The sequence below is a fragment of the Anomalospiza imberbis genome, chromosome 2 (assembly GCF_031753505.1).
Source record: "Anomalospiza imberbis isolate Cuckoo-Finch-1a 21T00152 chromosome 2, ASM3175350v1, whole genome shotgun sequence".
Lineage (NCBI taxonomy): Eukaryota > Metazoa > Chordata > Aves > Passeriformes > Viduidae > Anomalospiza > Anomalospiza imberbis.
The window spans coordinates 83,417,284-83,442,604 of NC_089682.1; the positions used below are offsets into that span (position 1 = coordinate 83,417,284).

A 25,321-nucleotide genomic window follows, 5' to 3' on the forward strand; every position below is an offset into this window, starting at 1 on the left:
CAGCTTCACTTGCAGCTTATATAATTTTCTAAGCCCAGGGCAGTTTGTCCTGAGACTCCAAGATAAGGAGATGTTTAGCTTAAATCCAGATAACCCTGCAGGTCATTCAGTGAGAGAGAAAAGCCAAGAAAATTCTGCAAAACAGTTTTGCATACCCCATATCCACACATAAGCAACACTGAAACCATGACTCCTTGGAAGACAAGGGGTATGTGGCCACGAGTTTATTGCAGAACAGTCAAAACAAGTCATTCTCAAATGTAGTCTCCTTTGGAATCAGTTCTTCACCTTTGTTTGCACATTGCATGTTCAAGAGTAGGTGCTGACCCAGGGGCACATCCTCAGCTTGCCGACTCCATCACTCCATCAGTGTGAGCACAATTCATGCTAGAGTCCCAGCCTTGGTGTCACTGCTGTCTCCTCAGGAACTGAGCACTAAACAGCAATTTAAATTCACTTCGGTGCGCCCGTGCTTCTGTCACCATGAGATGCACGCCCTGCATAGCACAAGTCAGGTCTCTGGCCAAAAGGCCCCGAGCCCAAGGGAACATGGAACACCATAGTCCAGCAAAGCTTTATATGTATTCTCCAGGTAGAAAGAAATATGGCAGGCCACTTGCTCATCATGTATAGCTTTGGCAGCCAGGAACGCTTCAGTCATCAGAAAACATGCACAAGGTGTAATGAAAAGCATACCAAGAGGAAACAAGTATCTAGTTTCCAGGAGAGAAAGTGGGAAGACTGAGAAAACAACTTTCAACTTGGAAAAATAATACTACTGTGTGAATTATATTTGAAAATATGTTTTAAAATATGCTGTCTAGAGGGGAACCTACAACAGACTGTACAAACAGTAAACCCAAGGTGGTGTTATTTCAGAGAACACGACTGCAAAATGCTTCATCAAACGTTACAAGATGTTCAAAAAGAGAATTTTCCCTGAAAATACACAGCAGTCCTGTGATGTGCACACAGAAGTCTACTCACCCTTTACTGCAGCAGCTCACTGGGCTAGGATTAATGCTATGGATGCAGGTAACCATTTTTTTCCCCTCAAAAGTAAATTGCTGCTGGGCAAACAAAGGAGAAGCTTTATTTTCTTTCAGCATTCTCTCTCAAGAGAGAACACAAAGCTTCCCCAGGTAGCAATGTGCTCTGTAGTGGCAAATGTCATGTCCTCCCCACTACAGAGGGAAGAAGGGAAGTCCAAAACAGAGCAAGACTGACCACCACCAATGTGCTGTGTCACAGTAGCCACAACCACAAGGCCCGCTGAAACAGGAGATGGAGGAAAGCCTTCTCTATACCAGTTTCTTTGAAGTGTAATACCATGCTAAAAAGTAACATGGATTAATGGAATGGAGAGTTGGCTCTTCAGAGAAGGTCCCTTTGGAAAAAAGGGCTTTTTTAGTCTATTCACCTTGACAATGTCATTCTAAAAAGGTAATTTTGGTCAATCCAGGTTTTTGAATACTGTTTATTTTTAAGAGAAACCGTAAAGTATGACAACAGGACAGTGGGCATCATTCAGCAATATCACTTCTGGGTCTATAGAGAAAAATAATAAAAACATCGGCATTTAAAAAAATAAATATGACTAACCATATGGAAAACAGGAAGAACAAAATTCATCTTCAACAACACAGACAGGTATAAATGCTGAAATGTTGCTGTGCAAGGTAGAGGTAGAGGTAGAGATAAACCAGACTTTTCAGATCTAGACCAGTTTTAGATCTGCCCCCCTCCATGCACACACTCCCAAAAGTTCCTGTTGCCAATAATTTCATTTGAATCAGACTGTCAGCATCATCAAACTCAAACAAGTCTATGTGCTCCTTAGAATGCTCTGAGCTGGAAAACTATTTCAGTTTTCTGTAGAAATCTCTTGCTCGATAACCTGACCCCTGGTTCTGTGACTTGTGCAGCAAAGGAAGAGGCAGGCAGATTATACAGACCAATAAATGTCCTAGTGGGCTCTCTGGATGATGCCCACTAGGACAAGTAGATGGTAGAGCCCTTTTAGGAATTGCAATAGTCCATCAGCTCCTCGGTGATGCACCCAGAGACCGTGCCTGGATTTCCTCCTCTGGAAAGAGACCGGTCAGCAGAAATACCCCAAACCAACAGGTACTGGCTGCATGGAGAGCCAATTGCCTTACACAGTCTGTTGACACCAAAAACTCACAGAGGAAGACACAACCCAAGAACCCTCTGTACAAAGCAGCAAGTATCTTGACATACTGAAATATAAAAACTAAAAATTGCACTGCACACAGATTTTTCCAAACAAACTCAAGACAACCAAAGTCAGATCGTACAAAATGTTAGTTAAAAAAATACCTTCTTGTATATTTTGAGAAGAAGTGGAAAGAGTCTTCGTGCAAATGTTCAGCCTGGATCAAGCAGAGGACATAAAGTTGTAAACACATTAGTTCCTTTCTCATCTGCCGTATGTGCCCAGTGTTATCTATCTTCTGCAGTATAATTAGGGTTAGGAAATCCATTTCTTCTGTAAATATCACCTTTCAAGTTCCACTGATGCAACATCAAGACACTACTGGTGTCATATCCCACAACTGTTAAATACAATAAAATAAAACAACATAATGAATAATGGTAAAAGACAATAAAATCCAGTAAAAATAGAACCTTTAAATAATTTGCACCCATTTTCTTTAATTAAAAGGGGCAACATTGTTAGAGGTGGATGCAACAAGTCTGAAGTAATTTGATTTAATTGTCCAGCACTTATGTCAGAATGGTGTAGGCTGACAGAATGACATTCTGTATGTGACCAGCTTTCACCTGTATGAGCCAGGTTCATAGCTGGCCTTAAAAGAAACCAAAAAAACTCCCACTACATTACTAACTTCAATGATCATAACACATTGTGAGGGTTTTGCTTTTTTAAATTACTCAAACTGTTATACCTTAGTCATTATTTTAGCTATTTCTTTATCTACCCACACTGAGATTTGGCATGTTGAAAAACAGTTGGTCTTCCTCAAGGGAAAGCTACAGTGAGCACTTCTCCCAGCCCCTTCAGGATATAACTTCACAGACCAAGACCTCCCTGGTCCTTATTGGGCAGAAATCCTAATCCCAATCCCAAGTGAGAAGTCTCTGGGTGGAAGAAGGCAGGTATGCAGCCCCATGGGAGAGGGAAGGGAAATGAAGTACGGGAGGTAGAGCACATTCCTTGCTCCTACCTTAATAACCTTGTCTGTCCCCGAGGTCAGCAGCCATCCCCTGGTGGCATCGAAGTGTACATGAACAATGTTGTGCTTACTGTCATGGAAAGTAGCTGTAGGTGCCCGCCTGAAGAAAGAAATCCAAAAATCAGCAAGGACTGTAACTGCAGGATTTCCCCCCAAAATGTTCTCTATTGAGGAAAATAGTATTTGACTGCTGCTGTAAGCCATTAATTCAGCAACCACTCTGTAAAACAGCACTTTGAGACCTTTCTGGCATGAAAGGGACAGGGGTGAGGGGCTGTCTATCCCTCCTGGCTTCATCTCCTCCTTATCCTGCTGAGAAAGCCCAGGGACCACCGTGCCAGGCTGCTCCCTCCTGAAGCCTTGCACCCACCCAGGCCCTTGCAGCTGCAGGAGCGTTCCCCTGTTGGAGTGCAAGCCAGCTCAGTGTCCACACTTACTCCTCATCCGTTATGGACTCGTGGCAGCTGTCGCAGACCCTCACTTCAAACTCGAACCCCATCAGCGGGATGGAGGAGCGCTTGGAGCTGCATTTCCCGCACACGGCTTTCCCGCACTTCCTGCAGTGATGCTGCAGGAGACAACAGACAGGAAGACATCTCAGGCCACAAACCCAGACCAGGCCACTGCTCAGGTCCACTGGCTCTTCCATCTCACTCCAGCAAGACACGACGCAGCTCAACTCTGCCCCAGACACCTCATTTCTCAAGTTCCATGAGCACTTGCAGCACTTCTACATCCCTTTAGTAAACGTCTGCAATCTGCAGCCCTCTCCTACTAGGCAGGAAAACACAGCATGTTTCAAGCAGACCAGTAAGCCTTTCCCAGTACAGCCTAAGCAGGTACAGATGTTTATCCAATCTCACTGAAAACAGCTTTGGTTCCAGCACAGTCTCTGTGCTGTAAATTTCTTTCTGTAACTTAGTGGACTAACAATGAGCAAAGTCCCCCATGGCTAAAGTCATGGAAGACCCCAGATATACTCAGCCCAAGGCCTATTACATGCATTTGCTATTGGGATTGTTTGGAAAAAAACAAGTGTGTTCCTTTCAACCACAAAATCAAGACACAGAGGGGAACCCACTGTCCCAAAATGCAAAAATGCATTTTGTTGCATTTGAACAAAATGCAAATTCTCAAAGCTTTAGGGGGAAAAAGATTACTAGAATCCATTATGAGAGAAAAATCTGATGGCACCATGTTAACACACCAGAAGGCACATACAAACCTGCCTGAGACCTATTTTCTTACTGTCCCACATTTGCTTGAAGTTCCAGAAGAAAGGCTGGTCACATTTTTGACAGGAGTCACTATCCAGCCACTCCGGGGTCTGCAACACACACACATAAACATGAAAGTGGAAGTGAGCAACAAGTAGAAAAAATTCCAATGGAGCCTAGAGGGAGGACAAAAAACATGTGTTGTGGTGTGGCAATATGGCCAGCTAAGCTTGATTTAATATCTCCATTTTCACAAGATGCCATTTTGACTGTTATTGATGATGACAAGATGATGTTCCCTGGGATGTCTTTTTTGGCTCAGCTTGGAAGGACATGGGAGAAACAGTTCTCATCCAAATCATGAAGAAGAGTTTGATAATAAGACCACAGAAACAACCCAATTTTATATAAAATTATTTTGTTCTGTCCCGTCTGGACAGCATTTACCATCTGCTATTGCCTCTGGTGGGAACTGGGGGCAGATAGTATTTCCAGTAGCCAAGCAAATCGTCTGAAGGGAAAGGGAAGTTATGAGAAATGCTGATGTTGTTGGGGGTTTTTGTATTCTTTCTTTTTTAACAGCTTAAGAGGTGCTGTCAGAGGTGCCCATGCTACAAATCACACACAGAGATGAGAAAGATGTGATTCACCTGAACCAGCCTAAGACCCAAACCAAACCTAAGCTCTTTTCCCTCATCAACCCATGAGATTAAATAAACACTAAATATTGTTTAATACTTTGTGAGGAAGTGTTATTAACAAACTGCAGTTGTCTTGTCAGAGCCACGGGTTTCTCACATGCTGCAAATTAAAATTGCAAGAAACACAGCTGAGATTAAGAACTAAAAACAATAGAAAAACCAGGCAAAGGTAAGTTAAGGACAGATTGAGACCCTCAGCTCCCAGGATAACTTTGACTCCCAGCAATAAAGCAATCACCTGTTGGATATTCTTCTGCCAGTTATTCTGAAGGCACTTCATTCTGCTGGGGAAGAGCCTTGTATTTTCTACCCACAACAGTCTTTCTTTTTAATGCCTACAGATTTACATCTCTATGTATAACTTTCTGTCTCTTGGGCATTTGAACACTACAGATGAAGATAACATTTTGTTTGTGACAAGTAACCACTTTGTAGTCAAACAGAAAGACAGCTTATAACATCTTTCAAACATCTTCTTACAGCTTTTTAAAAATTGAGTTGAAAATAAAGAATCAAGGGCTAAAATGGCTTAAGTGACTCTAACACAATCTCAGTAATGTGGGAAAAGCCAATAGTAACAAAATGATCACTGAGCACATATCACATGGAGAAAATCCTTAAATAAGGGCAAGGATACAAAAGCCAAAATCCAAAAGAAAGTGATCTAGGACACAAAACCAAGGTTTGATATTAAAATCTCAACGATTCATGTTTTGGGGGTGGTTCAGCACCAAGAACACCCTGTTGTGCTGCTGATAACAAGAACAAGCTCACATAGCCATAGTCTGGGAAAGCTGTGCACCATTAGCACCTGCTGCTTGGCCTTTATTTAGCTAATAATATTCCTCCTCTATATTTTAAACCAGCCTTCTCACAGTATTCCTGCCTATTTGGTGACAAGCCAATCTTAACCCTTACTGTAGCCTTTTGAAGGCAGCAAATAAATAAAGGTTTTCATTTCTGGATGTTTGAATTGCAGCAAAAAGGAAACATCTGTTGGGAAGGAGGAAACTGCTCTGCTTTCGTTTCAGTTTAGGAGCTGATGACATACTTGGCTCTTGGATTAGCAATTAAAGAGAGTCAACTGGAATGCCAATTCACATTGAAAAGGGAGCTCAGTTTCTGCCTATGCCTACTTCAGTATTTATTTAAAATCAAGTTTTCCACTTAGCGTTTTTTCTTCCTCAAGGGAGACACTCAATCCATGCAGGCCACAACTCTTGAGAACCAGCAAAGCTGGTGAAAGCCCATGCTGCCAAAAGCCTTCCTCTGACCTACCCCCTGCAGGAAGAGGGCACAGGTTTGCTGTGACTCATGGCACCAGGATTTGCCAAGCTCCTGAGCAGGGCTGGAGCAGCTCCTGCCGCCTGACTCAGCCAGCACAGAGCTCGCTCCCCCCTCTCTGAGTCAGGACTCAGAAATTGCCAAGTGGGCGCTGCTCCCACAGTGCCAAAGACCGGGGAGTGTTTTTGCACCCGCTCATATTTGTTGGCCATGAAGCACAAAAGCAATTAGGAATGTGTGGGTGAAGTGTTACTGTCTGGATCAGCAAAGCTATTATTTACCCCACTTCTATGTGGTTACATCAAGACCAAGTAGCAGGTGAGATTGAAGACTTATGTTCTCTTATCAAGGAAAAAAAAATGCTGGGCTGTGTTTCTCCAGAGATGACCAAGAGACTTCTTGTTTTGCTTTTTTAAAATAAAAATGAATCAATCAGTCCACAACCATTTACATCTGAACTGATATTTCTCACGATGTGCTGAAAAATACAGCAGAGCATCTCAATATGCTCCTTACAGAATATCTTTCAGAGCAGTAATGTAATGTGCAAGAGCCATTTAGCAGCCTATTTAATACAAATTTCTGCCAGCCGATTTCCCCTGTACCATATTATCAAAGGCACGACATAATTGCTCTATAACAACTGGAGCATGTACACAAATGTTTTTAAAGCTTGGAATGATCTTGTTTAGGTTAAAAGCTGCACATTTTAGGCCCCTTCTTCCCAGGACTGCTTCAGACCAAACTGACAAGAACTAAGCATCTACCTCCTGCCTCTCAACATCCATGTTCCAGACGACGATTCCCCCGTCTGCACCACAGGAGATGAGCTGCCGAGTGTGGTGAGCATAGGAGAGAGACTGAACTTTATCACTGAGAAAGAAACAAGACAGTTAGCAATCAACCACCTATGGCTACCGCACAAGTGAGCACAGAATATCAATAAAGCAGTACAAACCATTTGTTTGCCCATATGTTTCCCTCCACCACTCATTGCACATGGCATCCATCAGATGCAAATCAGTCTTTGCTGTCAGACTGGGACCAGACTGAGTGTTTTGCTCATCTGGGCAGCACCCACAAAAGCAAAGACCGGTTCTGGTAACTCTCTTTACTGTTCCTGGGATAGGAGGTCCCAGCTGCATGGGGAAGCCTCAGCAGGGTTGCAGCTTCTGAAGGCACATCTGGATGCATAAATGCAGCCCCAGGTAAGATACCTTCTTGGCAGAATGTCGGTAACAGCTTTGTTTTGTAGACCTCTGCAACATCTAGAAAATAATCACTGAAAAACTACTGAAGATTTTCTTTTGACACTAAGAAGCATAAGGAATATGAAAAATAATGTAGGAATGACACTGAATTGTTCCTAAGCCTTCTCAAAATAAGGTGAAAAATTTAGGTGCTTCTGTTTCTTCTTTTAATGTAAAAACAACATGGGAGGAACAATTCAGCCTTAACTCCCAAAGATGGGCTCAGTCCTTCATAAAAATCAGAAATTCAGGCCTCATATCAGGCTGTTTACAACCTGGGAAATAAGGACTCTACAACACTGCTAAGGAAAAAACAAGGTTGTGAAGACACGGGAACTGAACATACTGTGACTGGAAATCATCCACAAGATTTGGTTTCCTTTGCTACCACCACTGGTCTTGTCTGCCAAAAGGACTTGCATGCTAACACATTTATTTGTGCCTATGGCTGAACCTGAAGAGGGGAATGTATTCAGAGGAGAGTTCAGGACAACAGTGCCACCCTTCACAGTGCCTGCCTGCAGACACCAGAGGCACCATAAGGACGTGTAGGATGTGGTGTTGTACAATTCCAGCTGACAGCCATCTCACAGATTAAGGTCCAGAGGCTAAGTTCATATTAGAGCTAATCTCCACAGCAATAAATCAAGCAGTGATGAATTAGCAAGCACCACTGGTAGGGTATGAGGTTGATCTGGTAATTTCAGTTAGAGCTCTGGATTGTTCTGAAATCCCAGAGGCATCCCAATCTCTCAGCAGAGTGCAACATCACTCAAAAGAAATACATGAATATATAAGAAACTATTAGCTCAAAACCACCATGGGATTTTGTATCTCCAGACCTTGCATGCAAGTCCCACATGTATGCAGTCCCAATACTCTAAAACCAACTTGTTGTATTGCCAGAGTTAAAAGGTGAGGAGTCATTGCCACTAGAGCCATTCTGATGTACAATAAATGCCCAGCATGGGCATACCCATCTTCAAAGACATCTGTGGCTATGCAAATGTACTTGCAAAGATGATGCCTCTTTGCACTGAGGAGATGTGAAGGCTGCTACAGTTAAAGGTAACAGCACATCACTTCGAATTTAGGCTGTAGGTGAAAGAGCAGGAGGAAAAGGGGATTTATTTTCCAAGCCCGATGCTCCCTCTAGGGGAAGGAAAGACCTTGACACCTAAAACCCAAGAATTTCCCTGCAGCTGTTCTCATTTGAGGAGCCCCCTCTTTCCAACAAAGGCACAGGCTCTGGCATAACACCTTCAGGACTACAGATGTTGTGCTTTCCTTCACCACCCTCTGCAGACTCAAAATAGCCTGTGGGCCCCACGCTGGAAAACTTACTATAAGCAAATTATTCCTGCTGTATACAGACCACAGGGAGTCACATATACAAGCTTGAGGCTTGTGAAGACTGTAACCTTTGGGCTGTTTGTTTCCAGATGTGGCTTCTGAATTTAGCTTTTCTCCTATAAAAGCAGGAGGAAGGGCTTTGAACATACTTATGTCCTTGCAGCTCGATGGCTGTTCCTTTTCTTCCTCCAATATCCCACATTATAATGGAATGATCAGAACTGCCTGAGAATAAAACTCGCTGTATTGGGTCCCAGCAGAGAGCAGTGACACCACCTGCAATAGGAACACACACAACAGTCATTTTATTACAGGAAGTGGAAGATTGGAAGGTAGCTAAATATAAAGATACAACAAAAAATATGGAGTGATTAAAATGCATATCTCTTTGGCAAAGACTATGCAACCATGTGCCTTCCAGTGGAAAAATAACAGTCTAGAAAAACTACTGAAACTCCATCCTGTTCTTCTGTGGGCACAGGGCTTCACTGACATTTGCATAGGTGAATCCATTGAGCAGTGAAGTGTGGAAGAAGAATGGTCACAGTGGGAGTTACACAACTTTCCGTCTCCATAATTTCTAGAAGATTAAAAAAGAAGCAAATGTGGAATGCTATGGGCATCTTCTCAGTACCCAAGCATTGAACTACATTGTGCTATCTTGAGCTATTAGCACTTAGAGAGGAGGGATATAAAGAAAAAATGCTGAGGAATGACAGCATTTCTTCTGTTGGATGGTAGGATCATACCCAGGGTTGCTCTTTTCAAAGGGTGATGGGGCACAAATCCCAGCAGTGAAACAAGCATTTAGTGCCTCCAAGCTGTACCTATTCCACTTGGGATGACGTGTCTGCCAATACAAATTTTGCCTTTAGCAACATCCTTTCTCCCTCCCAGAACTACCACAACTTGTTCAACTCTCACTCTGCTTTAATTAGCAGCTACTGATTGGCATTTTCTGCCATAGATGTGTTCTTCTCAGAGCTCTGATCACTCTTCTTTTTACCAATACAGCTTCCCTGAACTGCTGGGACAGTTTCAGAGCTATGTCCCTTCCATGCTAAGCACTGACACAAGCCATCCTAGTGTATCACACTAGGACCTAGGACAGTCAAAACATCATGATTCTGAACACAGATAAAGGCCCTCCTGAGCACCTTTCTGGGTCTCCTTCTGAGACCTTACCTGTGTGTCCCTTAAATGTGGTGACAAGGCTGCAAGACTCTTGCTCTAGTTTGAGGATGGTCACTTGTCCAGAATGGTCACCAACAAACACATGCCGAGTTTCCACATCAAATCTGAAGGATAGATGCTGAGGAAAACATACTATTTACACAAGCTTTGCATTCCTTTCATGGCTTGTTAATTCTTTTGACATGAGTATACTGCAATCTTGTGAATAGTGCTCCAGTCTCAAGGAGGTCTTCAGAGTGTACTTTCAGGCACCTGTTCATCTTAATGATGCTCAAACCTGTTCATACTAATAATGCAGTATCCCTGGGTGAGGAAAAACAAGACTATTCTAGGACACAATTCATGGTTTTGTTATGAAACACCATTGAAGTAGCCCTTCACCATGAGCATAAGTGTCCCCTCAGGCTTTGTAAACTCAAGTGCTAGAGTTGGATGGTATCCACTCTCTCCCTACCCAAAATTATACCAAATACAAAGAAGTACTGATTTTAAGTACACAGGACACTGCAGAACAAAAAACCCCAAACCTGTTCCTGGTTATGCCAAATGTTTTTGCAGTATTTGCCAGTGATTCTCCCTTCCACTGCTTCCATTGCCCTGCATCATAATCAGATGACCCAAATTAAATTGTCCTCCAGAACTGTAATCAGTCAAAACTTGCCATTCTCTAGCGAGATTTAGGGAACACAGGGCAAATTCTTGCATCTTGCTTTCAAAAATATTTATAAATATATATTTATATTAGAAAGTAAGTTTAGTAATTTTGCCATTTAGATTGGCTGAATTACCAGATAATATAAAGCAAGTCCATCTTGAAACAATAATTTTCAGTCAGTATCACTTCTCATGAATTAGCAAAACATGCACCATCTATACCACATACACTCTGGGGCATTAAAAAGTCTGTTTATGCTAACCCCTGTTTTCAGCCTAAGAGCTCATACTTTTCCATTTCCTTTTTCATTTGCTATAAAGCTGAATTAATATTTCTTTTATTGTCAGGCAGCTGGGGCAGCTCTACATGAATAAGCCACCTGAGTGCCATTTTTGGAGTAATTTACTCTTTAGCTAACCCAAATTCCCAATACATAGTGAGTAGTTCCAGAGTGAAGGACAAGTGCTCATTATTTTTTATTAAAGTAATTTAATTTTTACCATGCATACACACAAGCACTCTGACCTGATCACCAACCTAACCTACTTTTGCTACCATTAATTCTCTGAAGAAAGCATGCACTGCATGTTTAAATGAAGGCCGTATCCATAGTTATTACAATAGCAGACCACAATAGGTTGCAGATAGCCCATTGTGGTGCTCAAAAATGCTTAGACCTAAATATGCCACAACTCATTAAGGAGACAAAGCAAGGAGAACTGACAGTTTTTTAAATTGGCTTTAAATAACAGTTTCTCTCACAAAGCACTGAATCCATACAGGGCACAAATTTGGAGGACAACTAGACAAATAAACTAAAAGGGCCGTTTGAGTGCCAAAGAGCAGAAATAGAACCGAGAGCTCAGCAAAGGATACTGCAGGCCGCAGGCGCCTGCGCTGGTGCGGTACTCCCCCAGCCGCTGGCCGCTCTCCGAACAGTGCCACGTGAAGTGTTTGTCTTGTCCAGTGCTCAACACCCACTCCATCTCCAGGACAAACAGAATCATGATGACCCTGCTTTGATGAGCTGAAAGTTAAGCAGAAGATGTATAATCACATTGCAAAGAACATGGGGGCAGACAACCATTGCAAATACCAACTGCACCCAACTCCTCCACTCACACTTCCCCACAGAAGCAGCTGGTGTTTTATAATCCTGTTGACATCAGCTTCCATGGAAGCTTGTAAGGTCCCTGCTCTGAATGTTCAGTGTTTGCATGAGAAAGCAAGGAAGCAAGACTTAATTCCTTCCATGCTTATTGCAGTCATTTATCTTCTACAGCAGCACAAGTCTTCCCTCCATCATTTTATCATCACTAACAAAGGTGCCACTGTGGAATGGACTTGGGGCTCCATTTAAAGCTCTTTGAGCTAGTTTTTTGACAGCAGTGAAAAAGCCTACACTGCTGCTTCTCTTGCTGTGAAGTTTTGGTGGATCTGGGCTGTGGTACCCCAACAGAACAATGAGTTACAGCACAGGCACAATGCTGCACCAAAGGGAAGTTTCAGCATTAAAAGGTTACTGGAATAAATTTTAAATAAAAGAAAATATCACAGCTGTGGTAGATGCATAAAACAGCTGAAGAAGTTTCTACTGCTACCAAAATAAAGCCATCAAAAGGTTTTCATTAAAACAAGGGAACGCATGTTTTTTTGTATGAATGACCAGTGGGCTTGGTCATGAAGTGCTGATTGAGCTGATATTCTAATATAACAAGTGGCGGGAAAGACTTACAGAACTATTTCCAGCTGTAACTTAATGGTGAATGCCATACTCCTCAATCTACAGCCCTATTGGTTTATTGATTACTGTCCTAAAACACAGCAACATGTGTCACACAAAACAGACTGCTTGTATTTGTTTGTGTAAAAGCTGACACAATAAAAGATTGAATATGTTTAGAAACTTAAAAACCAGCCCCAAGCCTCCATCTGAAATGCAGAGAATCACCTCAGAACAGTAAGGGAAGATTGCTGTCTGCCCTATACAAATATGCAGCGTATAGGAGAGCTGTGTTCAAACCCCACAAGGGAGAACTACCAGTAGGAAAGAAGAGGCGGCTCCCAAGAGCCAATACCAGCCCTGATCCACACTTGTTTTTCAGACTGATTCCCTGAGCAGAAAAGTCAATACATGTATTGACACAACTTGCCATAATGGTGATTAGCAGCTAAACCAAATTTTCAGGTGTGAACTGTGCCCAGATGCTTTCACCCTTGCCCATTAGAAGACCTCAGATTTTGGCTGTCATTTCCACACACTTTCACATTCCAGATAAAAGGATGAGGACCATCCAGGGGTCACTTGAACTATTTCAAATAGATCCCATCTCCTCTCTACCCTTGCATTCTCTGGGAAGAAACTCAGTGGCCCCCTGGGTAGCTCATACTTGTCTTTACCCATGTGTTGCTCTCTCTGGGAACACCTGCACCAGCCAGTGGAGTGCTGCACTTGGAGAGGGACATGACTGCTGCCAACGGCACCTCATGGGCTCAAAAACAATCCAGGAGCTCGTGTGAACCACCAACGCCACAGACACACCAATGCATTTCCATGGGATGTGCAAAGCTGGCCGAGATCAGAGTGCTCAAGGCCTGTCCAGGAATGTTTTCTCAGCATGTGGCAAATGCTACTGCTAGTGACAGCTTTTTATGGTTTGAATTGGTTGTGAGGATAGCTGGCATCACCCAACTCTCCTAAATCTCCTTCTACCTCCTAAAAATTCTAAAAAATGGGGCTTGTAATTTTTGATAGAAGTACTGCCTGTGGATGCTGAGGCAGCTCTTTCTGGCAAGTAAGGACTAGACATGAAAAATGGTACTTGCCAAGAGGTTGATGGGGTTTACATGACAGCTTTGTTTATCTTCCCTTCCCAAAAAGAGCTTTCAATTCAGCACTCTGTTGTTCACCTGCACATATTAGCTGGTGGACAACCACACATGCACTGATGGCAGATATATCTCAAGCAAGTGAAAGTGCACAGTGTAGATCATCTAAATAAAGGAGCAAAGAGAAGACAAACGCAAATAGAAAGTCACTTGCCGTTAAGAGGGAATTTGACTCGTGTAAGGTTTAAAAAAGCAAAATATCACAAGATTGGAAGCTGATAGAAGAGCAAGGAAGGGATCTGGGCCCTAGGATTAACACAGGTTCAGCGTCTTGAAGCAGCAAACAAAAAGCTGGCCCTTCATGTACTGAAGATTTGCTCACCATTTGTATACAGAAAAAATGTGGAGCAAAGAATTCCAAAGCTGTTAATTTGTAACAACAGCAGGACGGAGATGGGGGATGGAGTGTGAATGTGGTCACAGCACAGGAAAACTCTCAACAGGCACCAGGCAAGAGCAGATCTGTGTAAACCAGAATGAGAAGAGAGTCATTTGTGGAGGGAAAATTATGTGGCACAGAAGGGAGGGAAGCAGCAGAGAGGAGAAGGGCACAAGTCCATGTGCAGCTGGAGGGCAGAGGGAGCAGGGTGGCTGCTTTCCTCCATGAGAAAGCAGCAGCAAACACTATGCAAAGAGCAAGTTGGAGAGAGGATGGAGCAAGTTGGAGAGAGGATGGAGAGGCTGTGCGCAGAGAAATGAAGAAGCAGCAGCCAGGAGGTGCATAGCAAGATGTCAGCAAACGAAATGAAGGGTCAGTGCTGTGCATAAAGGCAAAAGTCTGAGAAGCATGGCCAGTGCACAGCCACACAATGCTGGGAAAGAAGCTATTCTGAGGGGTTACAACAGTAAAAAGTATGAGCAAACACCAAGAAAGAGGTGGAAATTGCCAGGAAGAAAAAAAAGCTTCGCATGAGCAAGAAAAGCACAAGTGAAGAGGCTGTGCTTAGGGGAAAGCAGAAGTAAGGGCATGACATGAGCTAGCCTGATATCAGAGGGCTGGAGGGACACTCTTGAAACAGGCAAGCTGCACGAAGCATGGGGCAGAAGCAGATGTACAAATCTGGCTAGGCAGAAAAAGCATGTGTCAAATAAATAAATAAATAAATAAATAAACAAACCAGGAGCTGTTATCTCATCCAGAGGGAGCACAGCAAGATGGTCCAGTTGCAGGAAGCAGGGCAGAGAAGGCCAAAAAGAATGGGAAACATCAACAGGCATATGGACCAGCTTAGGCCATAGTGAGGGGCTGGAGGGGGCTGGAATCCAAGGGTGCTGAGGGGAGGGAAAGGTTTCTTGGAGGAATGTAGGAGGCATTGCCCAGGAAGAGAGCACAGGTTGTCTACACCTTCAGCTGGTGCTGTGACTGAAGAAGATGGGATGATGAGAGACAGACACACGATGAAAAAAATTAATTTCCCAGGGCATCCCAAATGGCACTGATCAAATGCTTGCACTACTCCTCCTTATGCAAGGGAATGAGTCAGTGCCTGCAGGAGGCTAATGCCACAAGACCCACCCTGGAGTCCTGACTAATCCTGTGTCACATCCCCCATCTCTGCATTCAGATCCCTTTCAAGAAATAAGATTTCACAACTCCGGACACACTGTTGCAGCAAAACCTCCACAGAGCATGTCCAGCCACGTACACTGTACATAAGCCACCGGACCTGGCTGTACACCCCAACCAAGACCAAAGCACAGCCTATCCACGTGCTGTTGTTCTTTGTCACCAGAAAATCATTTAGCCAACATATTCATGGCCTTTCAAGACACAATAAATGTTCTTTAATCACTACAGCAGCCTCAGCTATTTATAGTAATGCCTTATTGTGGGAGATGATCAACAGTCCAGTCACTGCACAAGAGCACTACTGACCATTTACAAAGCTAGCGAATACAAAACCAGCCAGCATGATTCAGCTAAAGCCACTTACTATCACTATTTAGCCACTTTGTAGGCTACATAAAAGTTACTTACTCCATCTAAAATACTTTTGAAGAAGATAAAAGGTCTTACTTGAAAACTTTAAGCAAAACTTTTTCAAAGTAAGACTTTTAGCAAATGAACCACTAGAAGGCCACCATACCAAACAAAACCATCTGTTCCTTTTTAATTTTAATTTTTCCTTGCCCAGGGTTTTACCAAGATGCTTATACCAACCCCAAAATTCAGTATGGCCATGTGAGAAAGGTGCACTGCAGGGATAGGATTGTGGAGGTAGTCCTGCTGGACCATGTGAGGAAAATGCATCTCTGTTGGATCTCGATATCCATACCCAAAGGACTACAATGCTCTTCCCTGCATATTCTCCCAGACAGCATGTTGAAAACATGGCTCTTTCCTCCTTGCTGTGTGCCAGATGGACTTGGGACCCAGTGAGGCTGCTGGTAAGCCCAGATCCAGTGCTCTGGTTGGAGGCAAATGTAGCAAGAGGAGTATGAAAGTGCCTAACACTGTGTGGACCAATGGAACTACAGGATCCTGTGACTGACAGCAGCTCACAGAGCACCTCACTTTTGCAATGTGTCCCCAGCACTCCAGACCTCCAGCATGGGCCCAAGGACCAGGCAGACAGGATGCTACACTCTTTTAGCAACATCTGGTATGAGAGTGGAGAATCCAGGAGCATGTCTTTTTGGAGGGGGGTGGTGGGAGGCACCATGCTGTGGAGCAGCAGGCAGCCCCAGGTCATTGGTGCCCTGAAAACAGTGGGGAATCTCATTGGGTGTTTTCATTTTTCCTGCCTTGCACTGTCAGAAAACTGTTCACTGCAATTGTGCAGGTGTGTGCAGTGAGACACTGGCACAAGCTGTCCAGAGAAGCTGTGGAGGCCCCGTTTCTAGAAGTGTTCAAGGACAGACTGGATGGGGCTTTGAGAACCTGGTCTAGTGGAAGTTGTCCCTGCCCATGGCAGGGGGGATGGAACTTACTGATCTTTATGGCCCCTTTCAACCCAAACCATTCTAAGATCCTATGAAAAACCTTCACATGGTGAGACAGGTAGGCTAGGATGGAACTTACTGATCTTTATGGCCCCTTTCAACCCAAACCATTCTATGATCCTATGAAAAACCTTCACATGGTGAGACAGCTAGGCTAGGAAGAAGGTGACTCCAGTTAGGAGAGTGGTCAGCTGCACCACATCTCCACTGATGTTAGTGGACAATTATTAGAATCCTTTGCTCTCCAATATTTGGGGAATCTGAGCTCTTGGGTTTCCCCCCAGGACAACCCATGGATGTTCTCCATGACAACTTCCTATCCAAAGGCCTCCTCTAATGTTTGCAAAACATCTGGCATATTGCAGAAAGCCACAAAGAACAGCTTTCATTTTCCTTCTTTTTTAATTTTATGAAAGTTTTTGCCCAGACCTTCAGTGGGCTGTCACAGCCAACAAGCTTTTCTGAAATACTGCCAAGAAATCCATTCCCCTCTTCCAAAATTTTCAGCATTTTCACTGAAGAACTCATTAAAAAAGTTGTTCTCATGCATATGTTGTTCTGCATATACAAAAGAAAAGATCTCAGCTCACCCTCTTTAGTGCCACAATATTTAAAAATGAAACTTAGCTGCATAAAACTTTGGTGACTGCAGAGCAATCACAAATTTGGATACTTAACACCTGTACAGTTAGACTGCTGCAATCTTAAGATTCACATATATATATATTTTATCATCACTGGATATTCTTCTTCAGTTTTTACAAGCTAAGGAAAAATGCAGGCATTCTAGCTTAATTTTACAACACACCAGACATTCATGAAACACTCACATGTTAGCCACGCTCTGCAAAAATCAAGATTCTCTTCATACCTTAAAATTTAAATGTTACAAAGTGATCCCCAGAGCATCCATTTAGAGACTTAAATTACTCTCTCAATCTTTCAAGGTTTAAACCTCAAAATATATGCATAAGGATGCATTTAAAAATGTATGTGAGAAATGCCAAGCTAACATGTCAGAGGCTTCTATACAGAAACATAATACTTAGTATACAATATATGATACCATATAATATCATTCCATCTCTTAGTCTAACAGCAAAAAAAAAAGAAGAATAAATTGTCATATGTATTTGTTACTTTTATAAGAATACCTGTCAAAAAGAGTGTCCTTTAGATGTTTGAAAAGGATAAATAGCTAGGTTTCTGAAAACATCACATTAATGAACACCAGACTCTAATTAGAAAAGGTACGGACTGGCATTTCTTGACCTTTTACTAGGAGAGGTATTCACTGATAATCTTGTGGTTAATGGAACTGACAGTTACTGAAATATAACCAGACTAACCCCAAAAGCTTCAGCCTTAAAAGATGGGTTAGTTCCCTCAGTTGTTTCAGTAGATACACCGGATTAATGAAGATTGAAAATTAAAACTCCTATTCCCCAAATGTGGATGGTTTGCTGTCTACTGTGATATTCCAAAGGAACATTTAAAAGGAAAAACAGAACATGAAATGGCTCTTTTAAAAATCTTGTAATCTCAGAACAAAGCACATTATAGATCTATTGATAAAACCAGCATTTACATTAGTTAAAAAAAAAAAAATCTATCACTGCAAGGAAAACTTTTCCATTCATACTCCTTAAGAAAACATTAACAAAAATTAATGACAATACAAACCAATTAACATGGATCATGGTTCTTACCCTGGTAACTTTTCACTAGTGTCATCTTGTTGTAATCTTCCGATAAAATGAATTCCTGAGGGAGGGAAAGAAAAAACAAAAGAAACAGGGCTTAGAGATGTAAAGTATTTGAGACTGTTTACATTTGAATACTTTGCCTAGGTAAGCTCTCCCTTCTTCATAACCACAGCCCTATGGATACTTTTAATAACTTTGAGTACCTAAACCCCTGAAGTATTTCACTTTTTAAAGCTGCCTAAGACAATATTATGAGTGCTTCTGAATGGAATGAATAAAAGAGGAGCAATTTTAAAAGAAATCAAAAAATCTGACAGAAATGACTGGCTGTGAGCTGAGGTGCCACAAAATAAGGAACCTGAGACCTGGTGAACACCTGCTGCTCAGGACTGCCTGGGCAGAAAGCTGCACGTGTGCGCAGATGTGTGTGCCCACGTGTACATTTGCGTATACACATGTATCCATGTGTGTGCATACACTAACTACACCCCAACCTGAACACTCAGGAAATGCAATATAAATATGTAAGAGACCCTCCAAATTGCTCAGTCCAGGTACCAACAACACATGATAGGAATGGAATGCATTTCAGGTTTCTGTTAAAAAGCCTCTCAGTGCTTCAGACAAACAGAAACCCAAACTTGTCTGTGTCCAGGCAAGAGCAGACCTATAGGGACAGGCTCCATTGTCTTGGTGCTGCTGTTCAACTTCCAATATGGCTTTTGCATGGGAAATGTTGAGCATGGCAGCTGAGAGTCTGCATGTCAGCCTCAGCTCCTGGAAAAGCCCCAGGTGGTTAAACACACTGACCACCTGCATGTTCCTGCAGATTGTTTTGAAGAGAATAGTTACTCAAAATTGGGGAAACAGAATGGCCACTACCAAACTCCTGTAACATCTCTCTGGAGGAAACACCTAAGCAAAAGGTAGGCTTTGTGGCAGCACTGCAGAAGCTTTCAGAGAGCTGTCAGGTATCTATGTACATACATCATATATTTAGAGAAACACAAAGTAAAAAATGAAGGAGTGTAAAACCACATCATTTTAATAATTTATAGCAAGATACACAGAAACTCCCTGTGCTAATCTGCCCAGAGGACAGAAGAAGTAAAAACTAACTCATTTAACCTGAAATAGGATGGAAAACTAAAATAAACATTACAAACACAAGATAAGCGAATTTGATAAACATATCATTGTGAAATGTTCTTGGGCACATGCCAAAAGCATTAGAGAAAACTGGACTTCAGAAGCCTACACACTATGTTTAAGGCAAACCAAATGTTTAATGCAAAAGAGCAAAAGACATTCTAAACCCCCAACAAGCCAGTATTTTCCCCTAGTTTCCAAAGTACAATTTAAAAGGAAGTCACTCTGCATTTTCTGTTGGGTCACTAGAGGTAATCTGCCTGGCCTTCAGCACCAGGACTATTCAAATACATCACATCTACTTCTTGGCACCAAGGTGGAGAGGTTACAGTACTCATCTGTGGAACATCTACAGATCCCAGCCTCCAGAAAAACAACTGTGAGTGAATTGAGGCAGCTATGTATTCTGCTCTCTCTATGTTGTTCATAAAGTTGTTACAAATACATTCTTTTAAATTGCTCTACTTTATCTTCCTTTCCTTAATCTGCTCCAGCTCCAAGTAGGTTTCTCTGGCAGCTGAGGACTACAGTGGGGAGTGTTACTTAAACCGCTGTAACAAATAAAGTCAGCTGGATTTCTATACCAGGGTGACCCTAGCTCTACAAACCACAGAAAGTTTAAAATCTGCTATACCTTTCCAGCTACTAACAAAGGAACTTTTTTCCTTAACCACAGCCTCAAGAATACTGTATCACCACATGAAATGCTTCACTACAAAGCTTATTTGAAGCAGGACCCTTTGCTAGAATGCTAACTTTCTGCTGTTGTTACCTAAAGAGAAATTGCTATTATTGCTGCAACACCTGATGGGAAGATATGTCTGCCTTTCCCACCAATTTGGCTGTCCTTGTCTCTGACTGCAGTGGCACACAGATGCTGGTGACTTCAGGTGGGATTTAGAGAGTGGATTGCATTCTCACTTTTATTTGCATTTTTCTCTCAACAAATTTGATGTTGCTATTCTGTTTTATGATCCAAAGAGCCCCACAGTTTTATTGGAAGACTGAAAAGGCTTTTGAATATCTCCATTATAATACAATAAATCAAACATAAGTGGTTTGTAATGTGTATCCAAGTATTGATTACCACTGTATTCTTTAATATAAACCACAGCTATGTACTATCAACACACTGCTCCATCCAAAATAAAGACAAATATAGTAAAAGATAAACTCAGTTTCAGTTAACCTAAATACTGGATATAATTTTTTTTTACCCCAAAGACTTCTTGCATATAATTTTCTTCTTTGAAAGCACATGATAATTTTTGATGCATTTTCAATTCTCTCTTCAGGTCTCCCCGCTTGCCCTTACAATCTCTCATGTTCTTCCATTGCACTTACTGCCCTCTCCTTCTTCAGGCCAAATGCATTAGTTGTGTCACTAGACAGGTATTTTAGCACAGGGCACCTTGCTCAAGAAATTCATGCCCTATTGCACATAAAATGTGTCATCTGCACTACAAAAACACTGACTACATCTCTTTAACATTGCACCAGCAGGAGCTGTTTTTTTATCCTTGCCTACGTAGATGTTTTGCTCCTCTCAGAGCTGCTGACGCTCAGTTCTCATTAGGCAGCTTCTGGCTCTTCTTAATGAGCTGGAAAAGCTGGGGTCACCTACACAGCTCAGTCAGTGCTTGTTAACAGAACAGAGAAAGACTTCTGAGTCCTGTGCAACCCTTTTGCACAGGAGGGGTTGGGACACATCAGAGCGCTCAGGATGGTAATACCAAACACCCTCCTTGCAGGGATTAAAATCAACTTTTCTGGCAAGATCACTCTTTATCCTTCAGAGATGTTTTTGGAGCTACTTTACTACCTTTTTGTCATACTTAAAACGTTAATGCTCAGTCTTCCTGCCTGTTTCAGGTGAGCTTATTATTACAACAGCAACTAGGAAATTTTCACAAAGCACAAAGGAGAATTCTTGAAGACTGTCAAAATCTAGCTGTCCACTGATGTACAAAAACTCACAACTATTCCTTTGTGCAGCACACCTCCTTCACACTGAAACACATACACCCACCACAAACTTCTCTGGAGCAAAAGACTTCTGTAAAACCTCATCCTAGAAATAGTATCAGCATCTTGTTTAAATAATTTCGACTCCTTGGCCATGGGGCTGGGTGACATGGCCCAGGAACTAAGGAAGATCCATGCTTTCCCAGAGCTTCAGGTATATGCCAACTGATGTACTGCAAAATGGAGAACTCTCCTTAAGCAACTGAATCCATTTCTGAGTCAATAATTTTTATATATTAGTTATGTGTTACCCATGCCCAACTAGTTCCCACCCTGGGGAACTTACAGTCTGCTCTTTGATAGATTATGCCATTTTGACAACACACTACATATCTCCTTATAGGCTTGACTTTATCCTGTTAACACAAGTGACTGACTGCACTCTCAGGTCTTCCAGAGAACAAAAAAACCTGCTTCAGAAATGGAAGAGAATGAAAACTCTTAAATCTTCTGTCAGACACTACATCTGTATCTGTTGGGAAAAAAACCAAGCCTCTATAAATAATGACAGCATTTTCATTTTATTTATTATATAATTTCATTTCCTGAGGTAAAAAATACTAAACTCCCCACAACAGCAGAGGGGAAGGTTGTACATCAGCAGGTAGAGCCTGACTCAGTCTCAGGTATTCAAAATACTGTTAATGGTCACACTTGTAGACAGCTGCACAATCAGATGAGGAGGAAGATGTATTTATCTTAATAAGTATTATCTCCAAGGGCAAATTCTGAAGGGATTATTCTGGTGTACTGTTGTCCTTGTGGCTCTGCTCAAAGTGTGTAATAGCTTCATACAGACTTAGGCATGGTCAGCAAAAAAAAGATAAATTTAATTCATCTTCAGCTACCTAAAAACTAAATCCCTCATTTCAATCTCCCCAAAAATGAGAAAGAAATTTATGCCATTTCATAACAGTTTCTAGAAAAACTAACATGGGTTCATCCAAAGGCAATTCATCTCTCTTTTACTGGCCGCAGAACCTAATGCTTAACTTTAGCTAGGAAATGAGTTTTCATATGGATGAAAGAGGGGAGAAGTCTCATTTTGGCAGTGGAAGTCTCCTGTTTATTGCAAGTGGAAGACCTTTCTTCTGTTTCTTGTGCTATCTTAAGAGTCTTGCTGCCATTAAAGTATATTTTTTCCAGTTCTGAGCAAGGAATTTATGTCCAGGATAAAGTCTTTTGGCTTCCAAAAGGGATTTCAAGCAGTTCCTAAGATGTCATTTCTTCTAAAAAAAGGTTTGCCAACTGTAAAAAAACCAGATCACAGAAAGTTTGGGTTTTTTTACATTAGGTGCCACCACTCTTCAAGCAAGATGCTAGACAATCTTTACACAAGATAAAGGTGTGCTATGCTGCACAAATGTTTGTGCAGCTCTCATGCTGAGAAGTGACTAAAGGTTAAAAACAATCTCTTCTTCTCAGTAGAAGCAGAACTTGCTGCCTTTTTGTTTCACAAAAGAGGTGGCCATACAAGCTCACCTCAGGTGACTTTTCTGGAACTTCTTTCTGTGCCAGCAGTGCTGCCCTTCCTTCTCAAAATGCAGAATATGCACTCCTGAGGTGCCACCCTTATAACCAAAATCCATACAGCTTACAAAAATTTCACATAGAATAAAAAAAGGCAGTTCCATTTCTTATCTCCATTTGCACCTGAAAGTACTTCCTTGCACTGTAAAAAAAAAAAACAACTTTAACATTATGTGTCATCCTCATGACTATCAGGTCACAGCCCTTACCAGGAGTCCTTTCTTTTTAGCCAAAGTGAAGGTACAGAATAATTGTCAAGGTTTTATTGGTATGGTTGGATGGTTTTTTGTCTGGCCCTGCACCCAGCATACACAAGTGTGTTGGGCACTATAGAAGTGCTCATGTGGAGCAGCTGACTAATTCCCAAATATTTCAAGCTGCTCAAGCAAATTGCCTGTACTTTCCCTTTGAGGAAATTAAAATAAGGGTACTAAGGTCACCTTGCTGCAGTAAGAGTAAGCTCTCTTATTTTGTGGTCAATGTGTCCTGCTTATGTATTCCTATGCTAAACTAATCATCATGGCTGAGCCCAGGAAAGAAAATTTATCCTTTCCTCAAGAGAAAGGTTGTAACCCATGTTCGAGTACCTGGGGGTGTTCTCTACACCCCAGTATTTCTGGGATTTCAGAACAGGGCTCCCCTTGCTCATCCATTCCCAGCTCCACCACTTCTTGCAGCACATTACAGTTGTGGCTACTCTTACAAGTAAGTGGTAGGTTTGCTACAGATGAAAATATTTCATCCTTTGTACAAATTCGTGGAGTGTGTTTCTTCCCTAGCACACAAATGCTTGCAGCTTACAGAAGACTAAATCAAACCACACAGACAAGCACTTCCCCCTTCCTATATACTTGTATCCAGAAGGCTGGGAAAAGAAAAACCCAGCTTAGCAATAAATAGAATCTGCCTTAGATGTGGTAATATAACCCTATAAATATCCAAAGTCACGTGTAGGTTTATCACCTGCATATCTCATTTACCTTTTTTAGCTTCAGAATGGAAAATATTTGACCCCATTTACTCTGAAGAATCCTCTGACTCTTCAAAACAAAATGCCCCCAAGATGAAGGACACATCTCCTACCACGCCAGAGTATTTAAACACCTTATTTAGAGTTGCCTTCACATTTCTCAATGGTCTGGTGAAAACAAAAATGCCTAGTAGGACCAGCAAATTTCAGCTATTTCAGAGTGGGAAGGAGATAATTTCAGAGGTGCAGAGAATTCTCTGGAATCTGTCCCATCTCCTAGATACAAAAGGAAAAATCTCCTACAGGCATACAAAACTCTGCTGCTAGGCATTAATAGCTTTATAGGTCAAAACCTTCACATCTTTGATGGAGCTTACAGGCAACAGCTACAAGGGTCACATCCCCTTTCCCAAACACCATACTGGCTTTAGTGCAGTCAGCTACTCTATCACCCTGAAAACACTCATTCAGTTATAAGGCCCATAAGACAGAGATAACAGCAGAAAAATCTGAAGTGATGGTAAACTGATCTTAAACAGGAAGAGGAATCTATTGATGAGGCATATGTGAAAAATACCTCTGACCCATGACTCTTCCACTCTTCCAAAGCTTTTTATTCATCATCCCACAAGAAAAATCCGATTAATAAGGCAAACTGCTACCCTCTATCATAGATCTAACAGACACACTCCTCTTTTAATATCCTACTTCCTTTCCACACATTTCTATCTCAGATGTTAATGAACCAAATCTCTCAGCAACCTCACTGCCAATTAGAAGCAACTCCTCTGAGAAGGGAGAGGAAAACAAAATGTGAACTCTGAAGTTTGGAAAAACAAATAAATAGACATGGAGCAGAAATCCACCTTATGCCTCTAAGAAGATGATTTTTCCTCCTCTTAATTGCTGCTTTCAGAAAACTTTGGTATAATGTAATTAACAAGTCACTTAAATTTAATAAAACAACAGCTGTTTTTCTGTGCTGTTTTTTAAAAGATATGCAAATTAAGACAGTTTGTTGAGTTGCCCAATAAATACTGTAAACCCCACTCAATCTCTTTGTGGCAGCTGGAATAAAATTTTTAATAATCTAACATTTTCTGTACTACAGATTTAGTTCCACTATCATTAAAAAGTCTGTCTCCCAAACACTAGGCAAAAATATTCTCACCACATCATCACACACATACTTCTCAAAAAGGAAGCATTTCAACTAGAAATCTTTGGATGTACTTAC

General features: G+C 41.8%; 1 protein-coding gene across 2 annotated transcripts in view; it reads right to left on the reverse strand.

The window, feature by feature from the left end:
- Positions 1 to 1,459: 1,459 nt before the first annotated feature.
- The window catches only part of WDFY2 (WD repeat and FYVE domain containing 2), a 59,721-nt gene continuing 35,859 nt past the window's right edge, over positions 1,460 to 25,321 (reverse strand). For both annotated transcript variants that reach the window (XM_068182108.1, XM_068182109.1), the window contains exons 4-12: positions 18,414 to 18,468; positions 11,749 to 11,899; positions 10,209 to 10,321; positions 9,173 to 9,299; positions 7,188 to 7,293; positions 4,444 to 4,545; positions 3,656 to 3,786; positions 3,210 to 3,318; positions 1,460 to 2,576 (exon numbers count right to left, since the gene is read on the reverse strand). In XM_068182108.1, the coding sequence (XP_068038209.1) occupies positions 2,547 to 2,576; positions 3,210 to 3,318; positions 3,656 to 3,786; positions 4,444 to 4,545; positions 7,188 to 7,293; positions 9,173 to 9,299; positions 10,209 to 10,321; positions 11,749 to 11,899; positions 18,414 to 18,468 (924 nt within the window). In that variant the 3' untranslated portion in view covers positions 1,460 to 2,546. The remainder of the gene's footprint in view (positions 2,577 to 3,209; positions 3,319 to 3,655; positions 3,787 to 4,443; positions 4,546 to 7,187; positions 7,294 to 9,172; positions 9,300 to 10,208; positions 10,322 to 11,748; positions 11,900 to 18,413; positions 18,469 to 25,321) is intronic.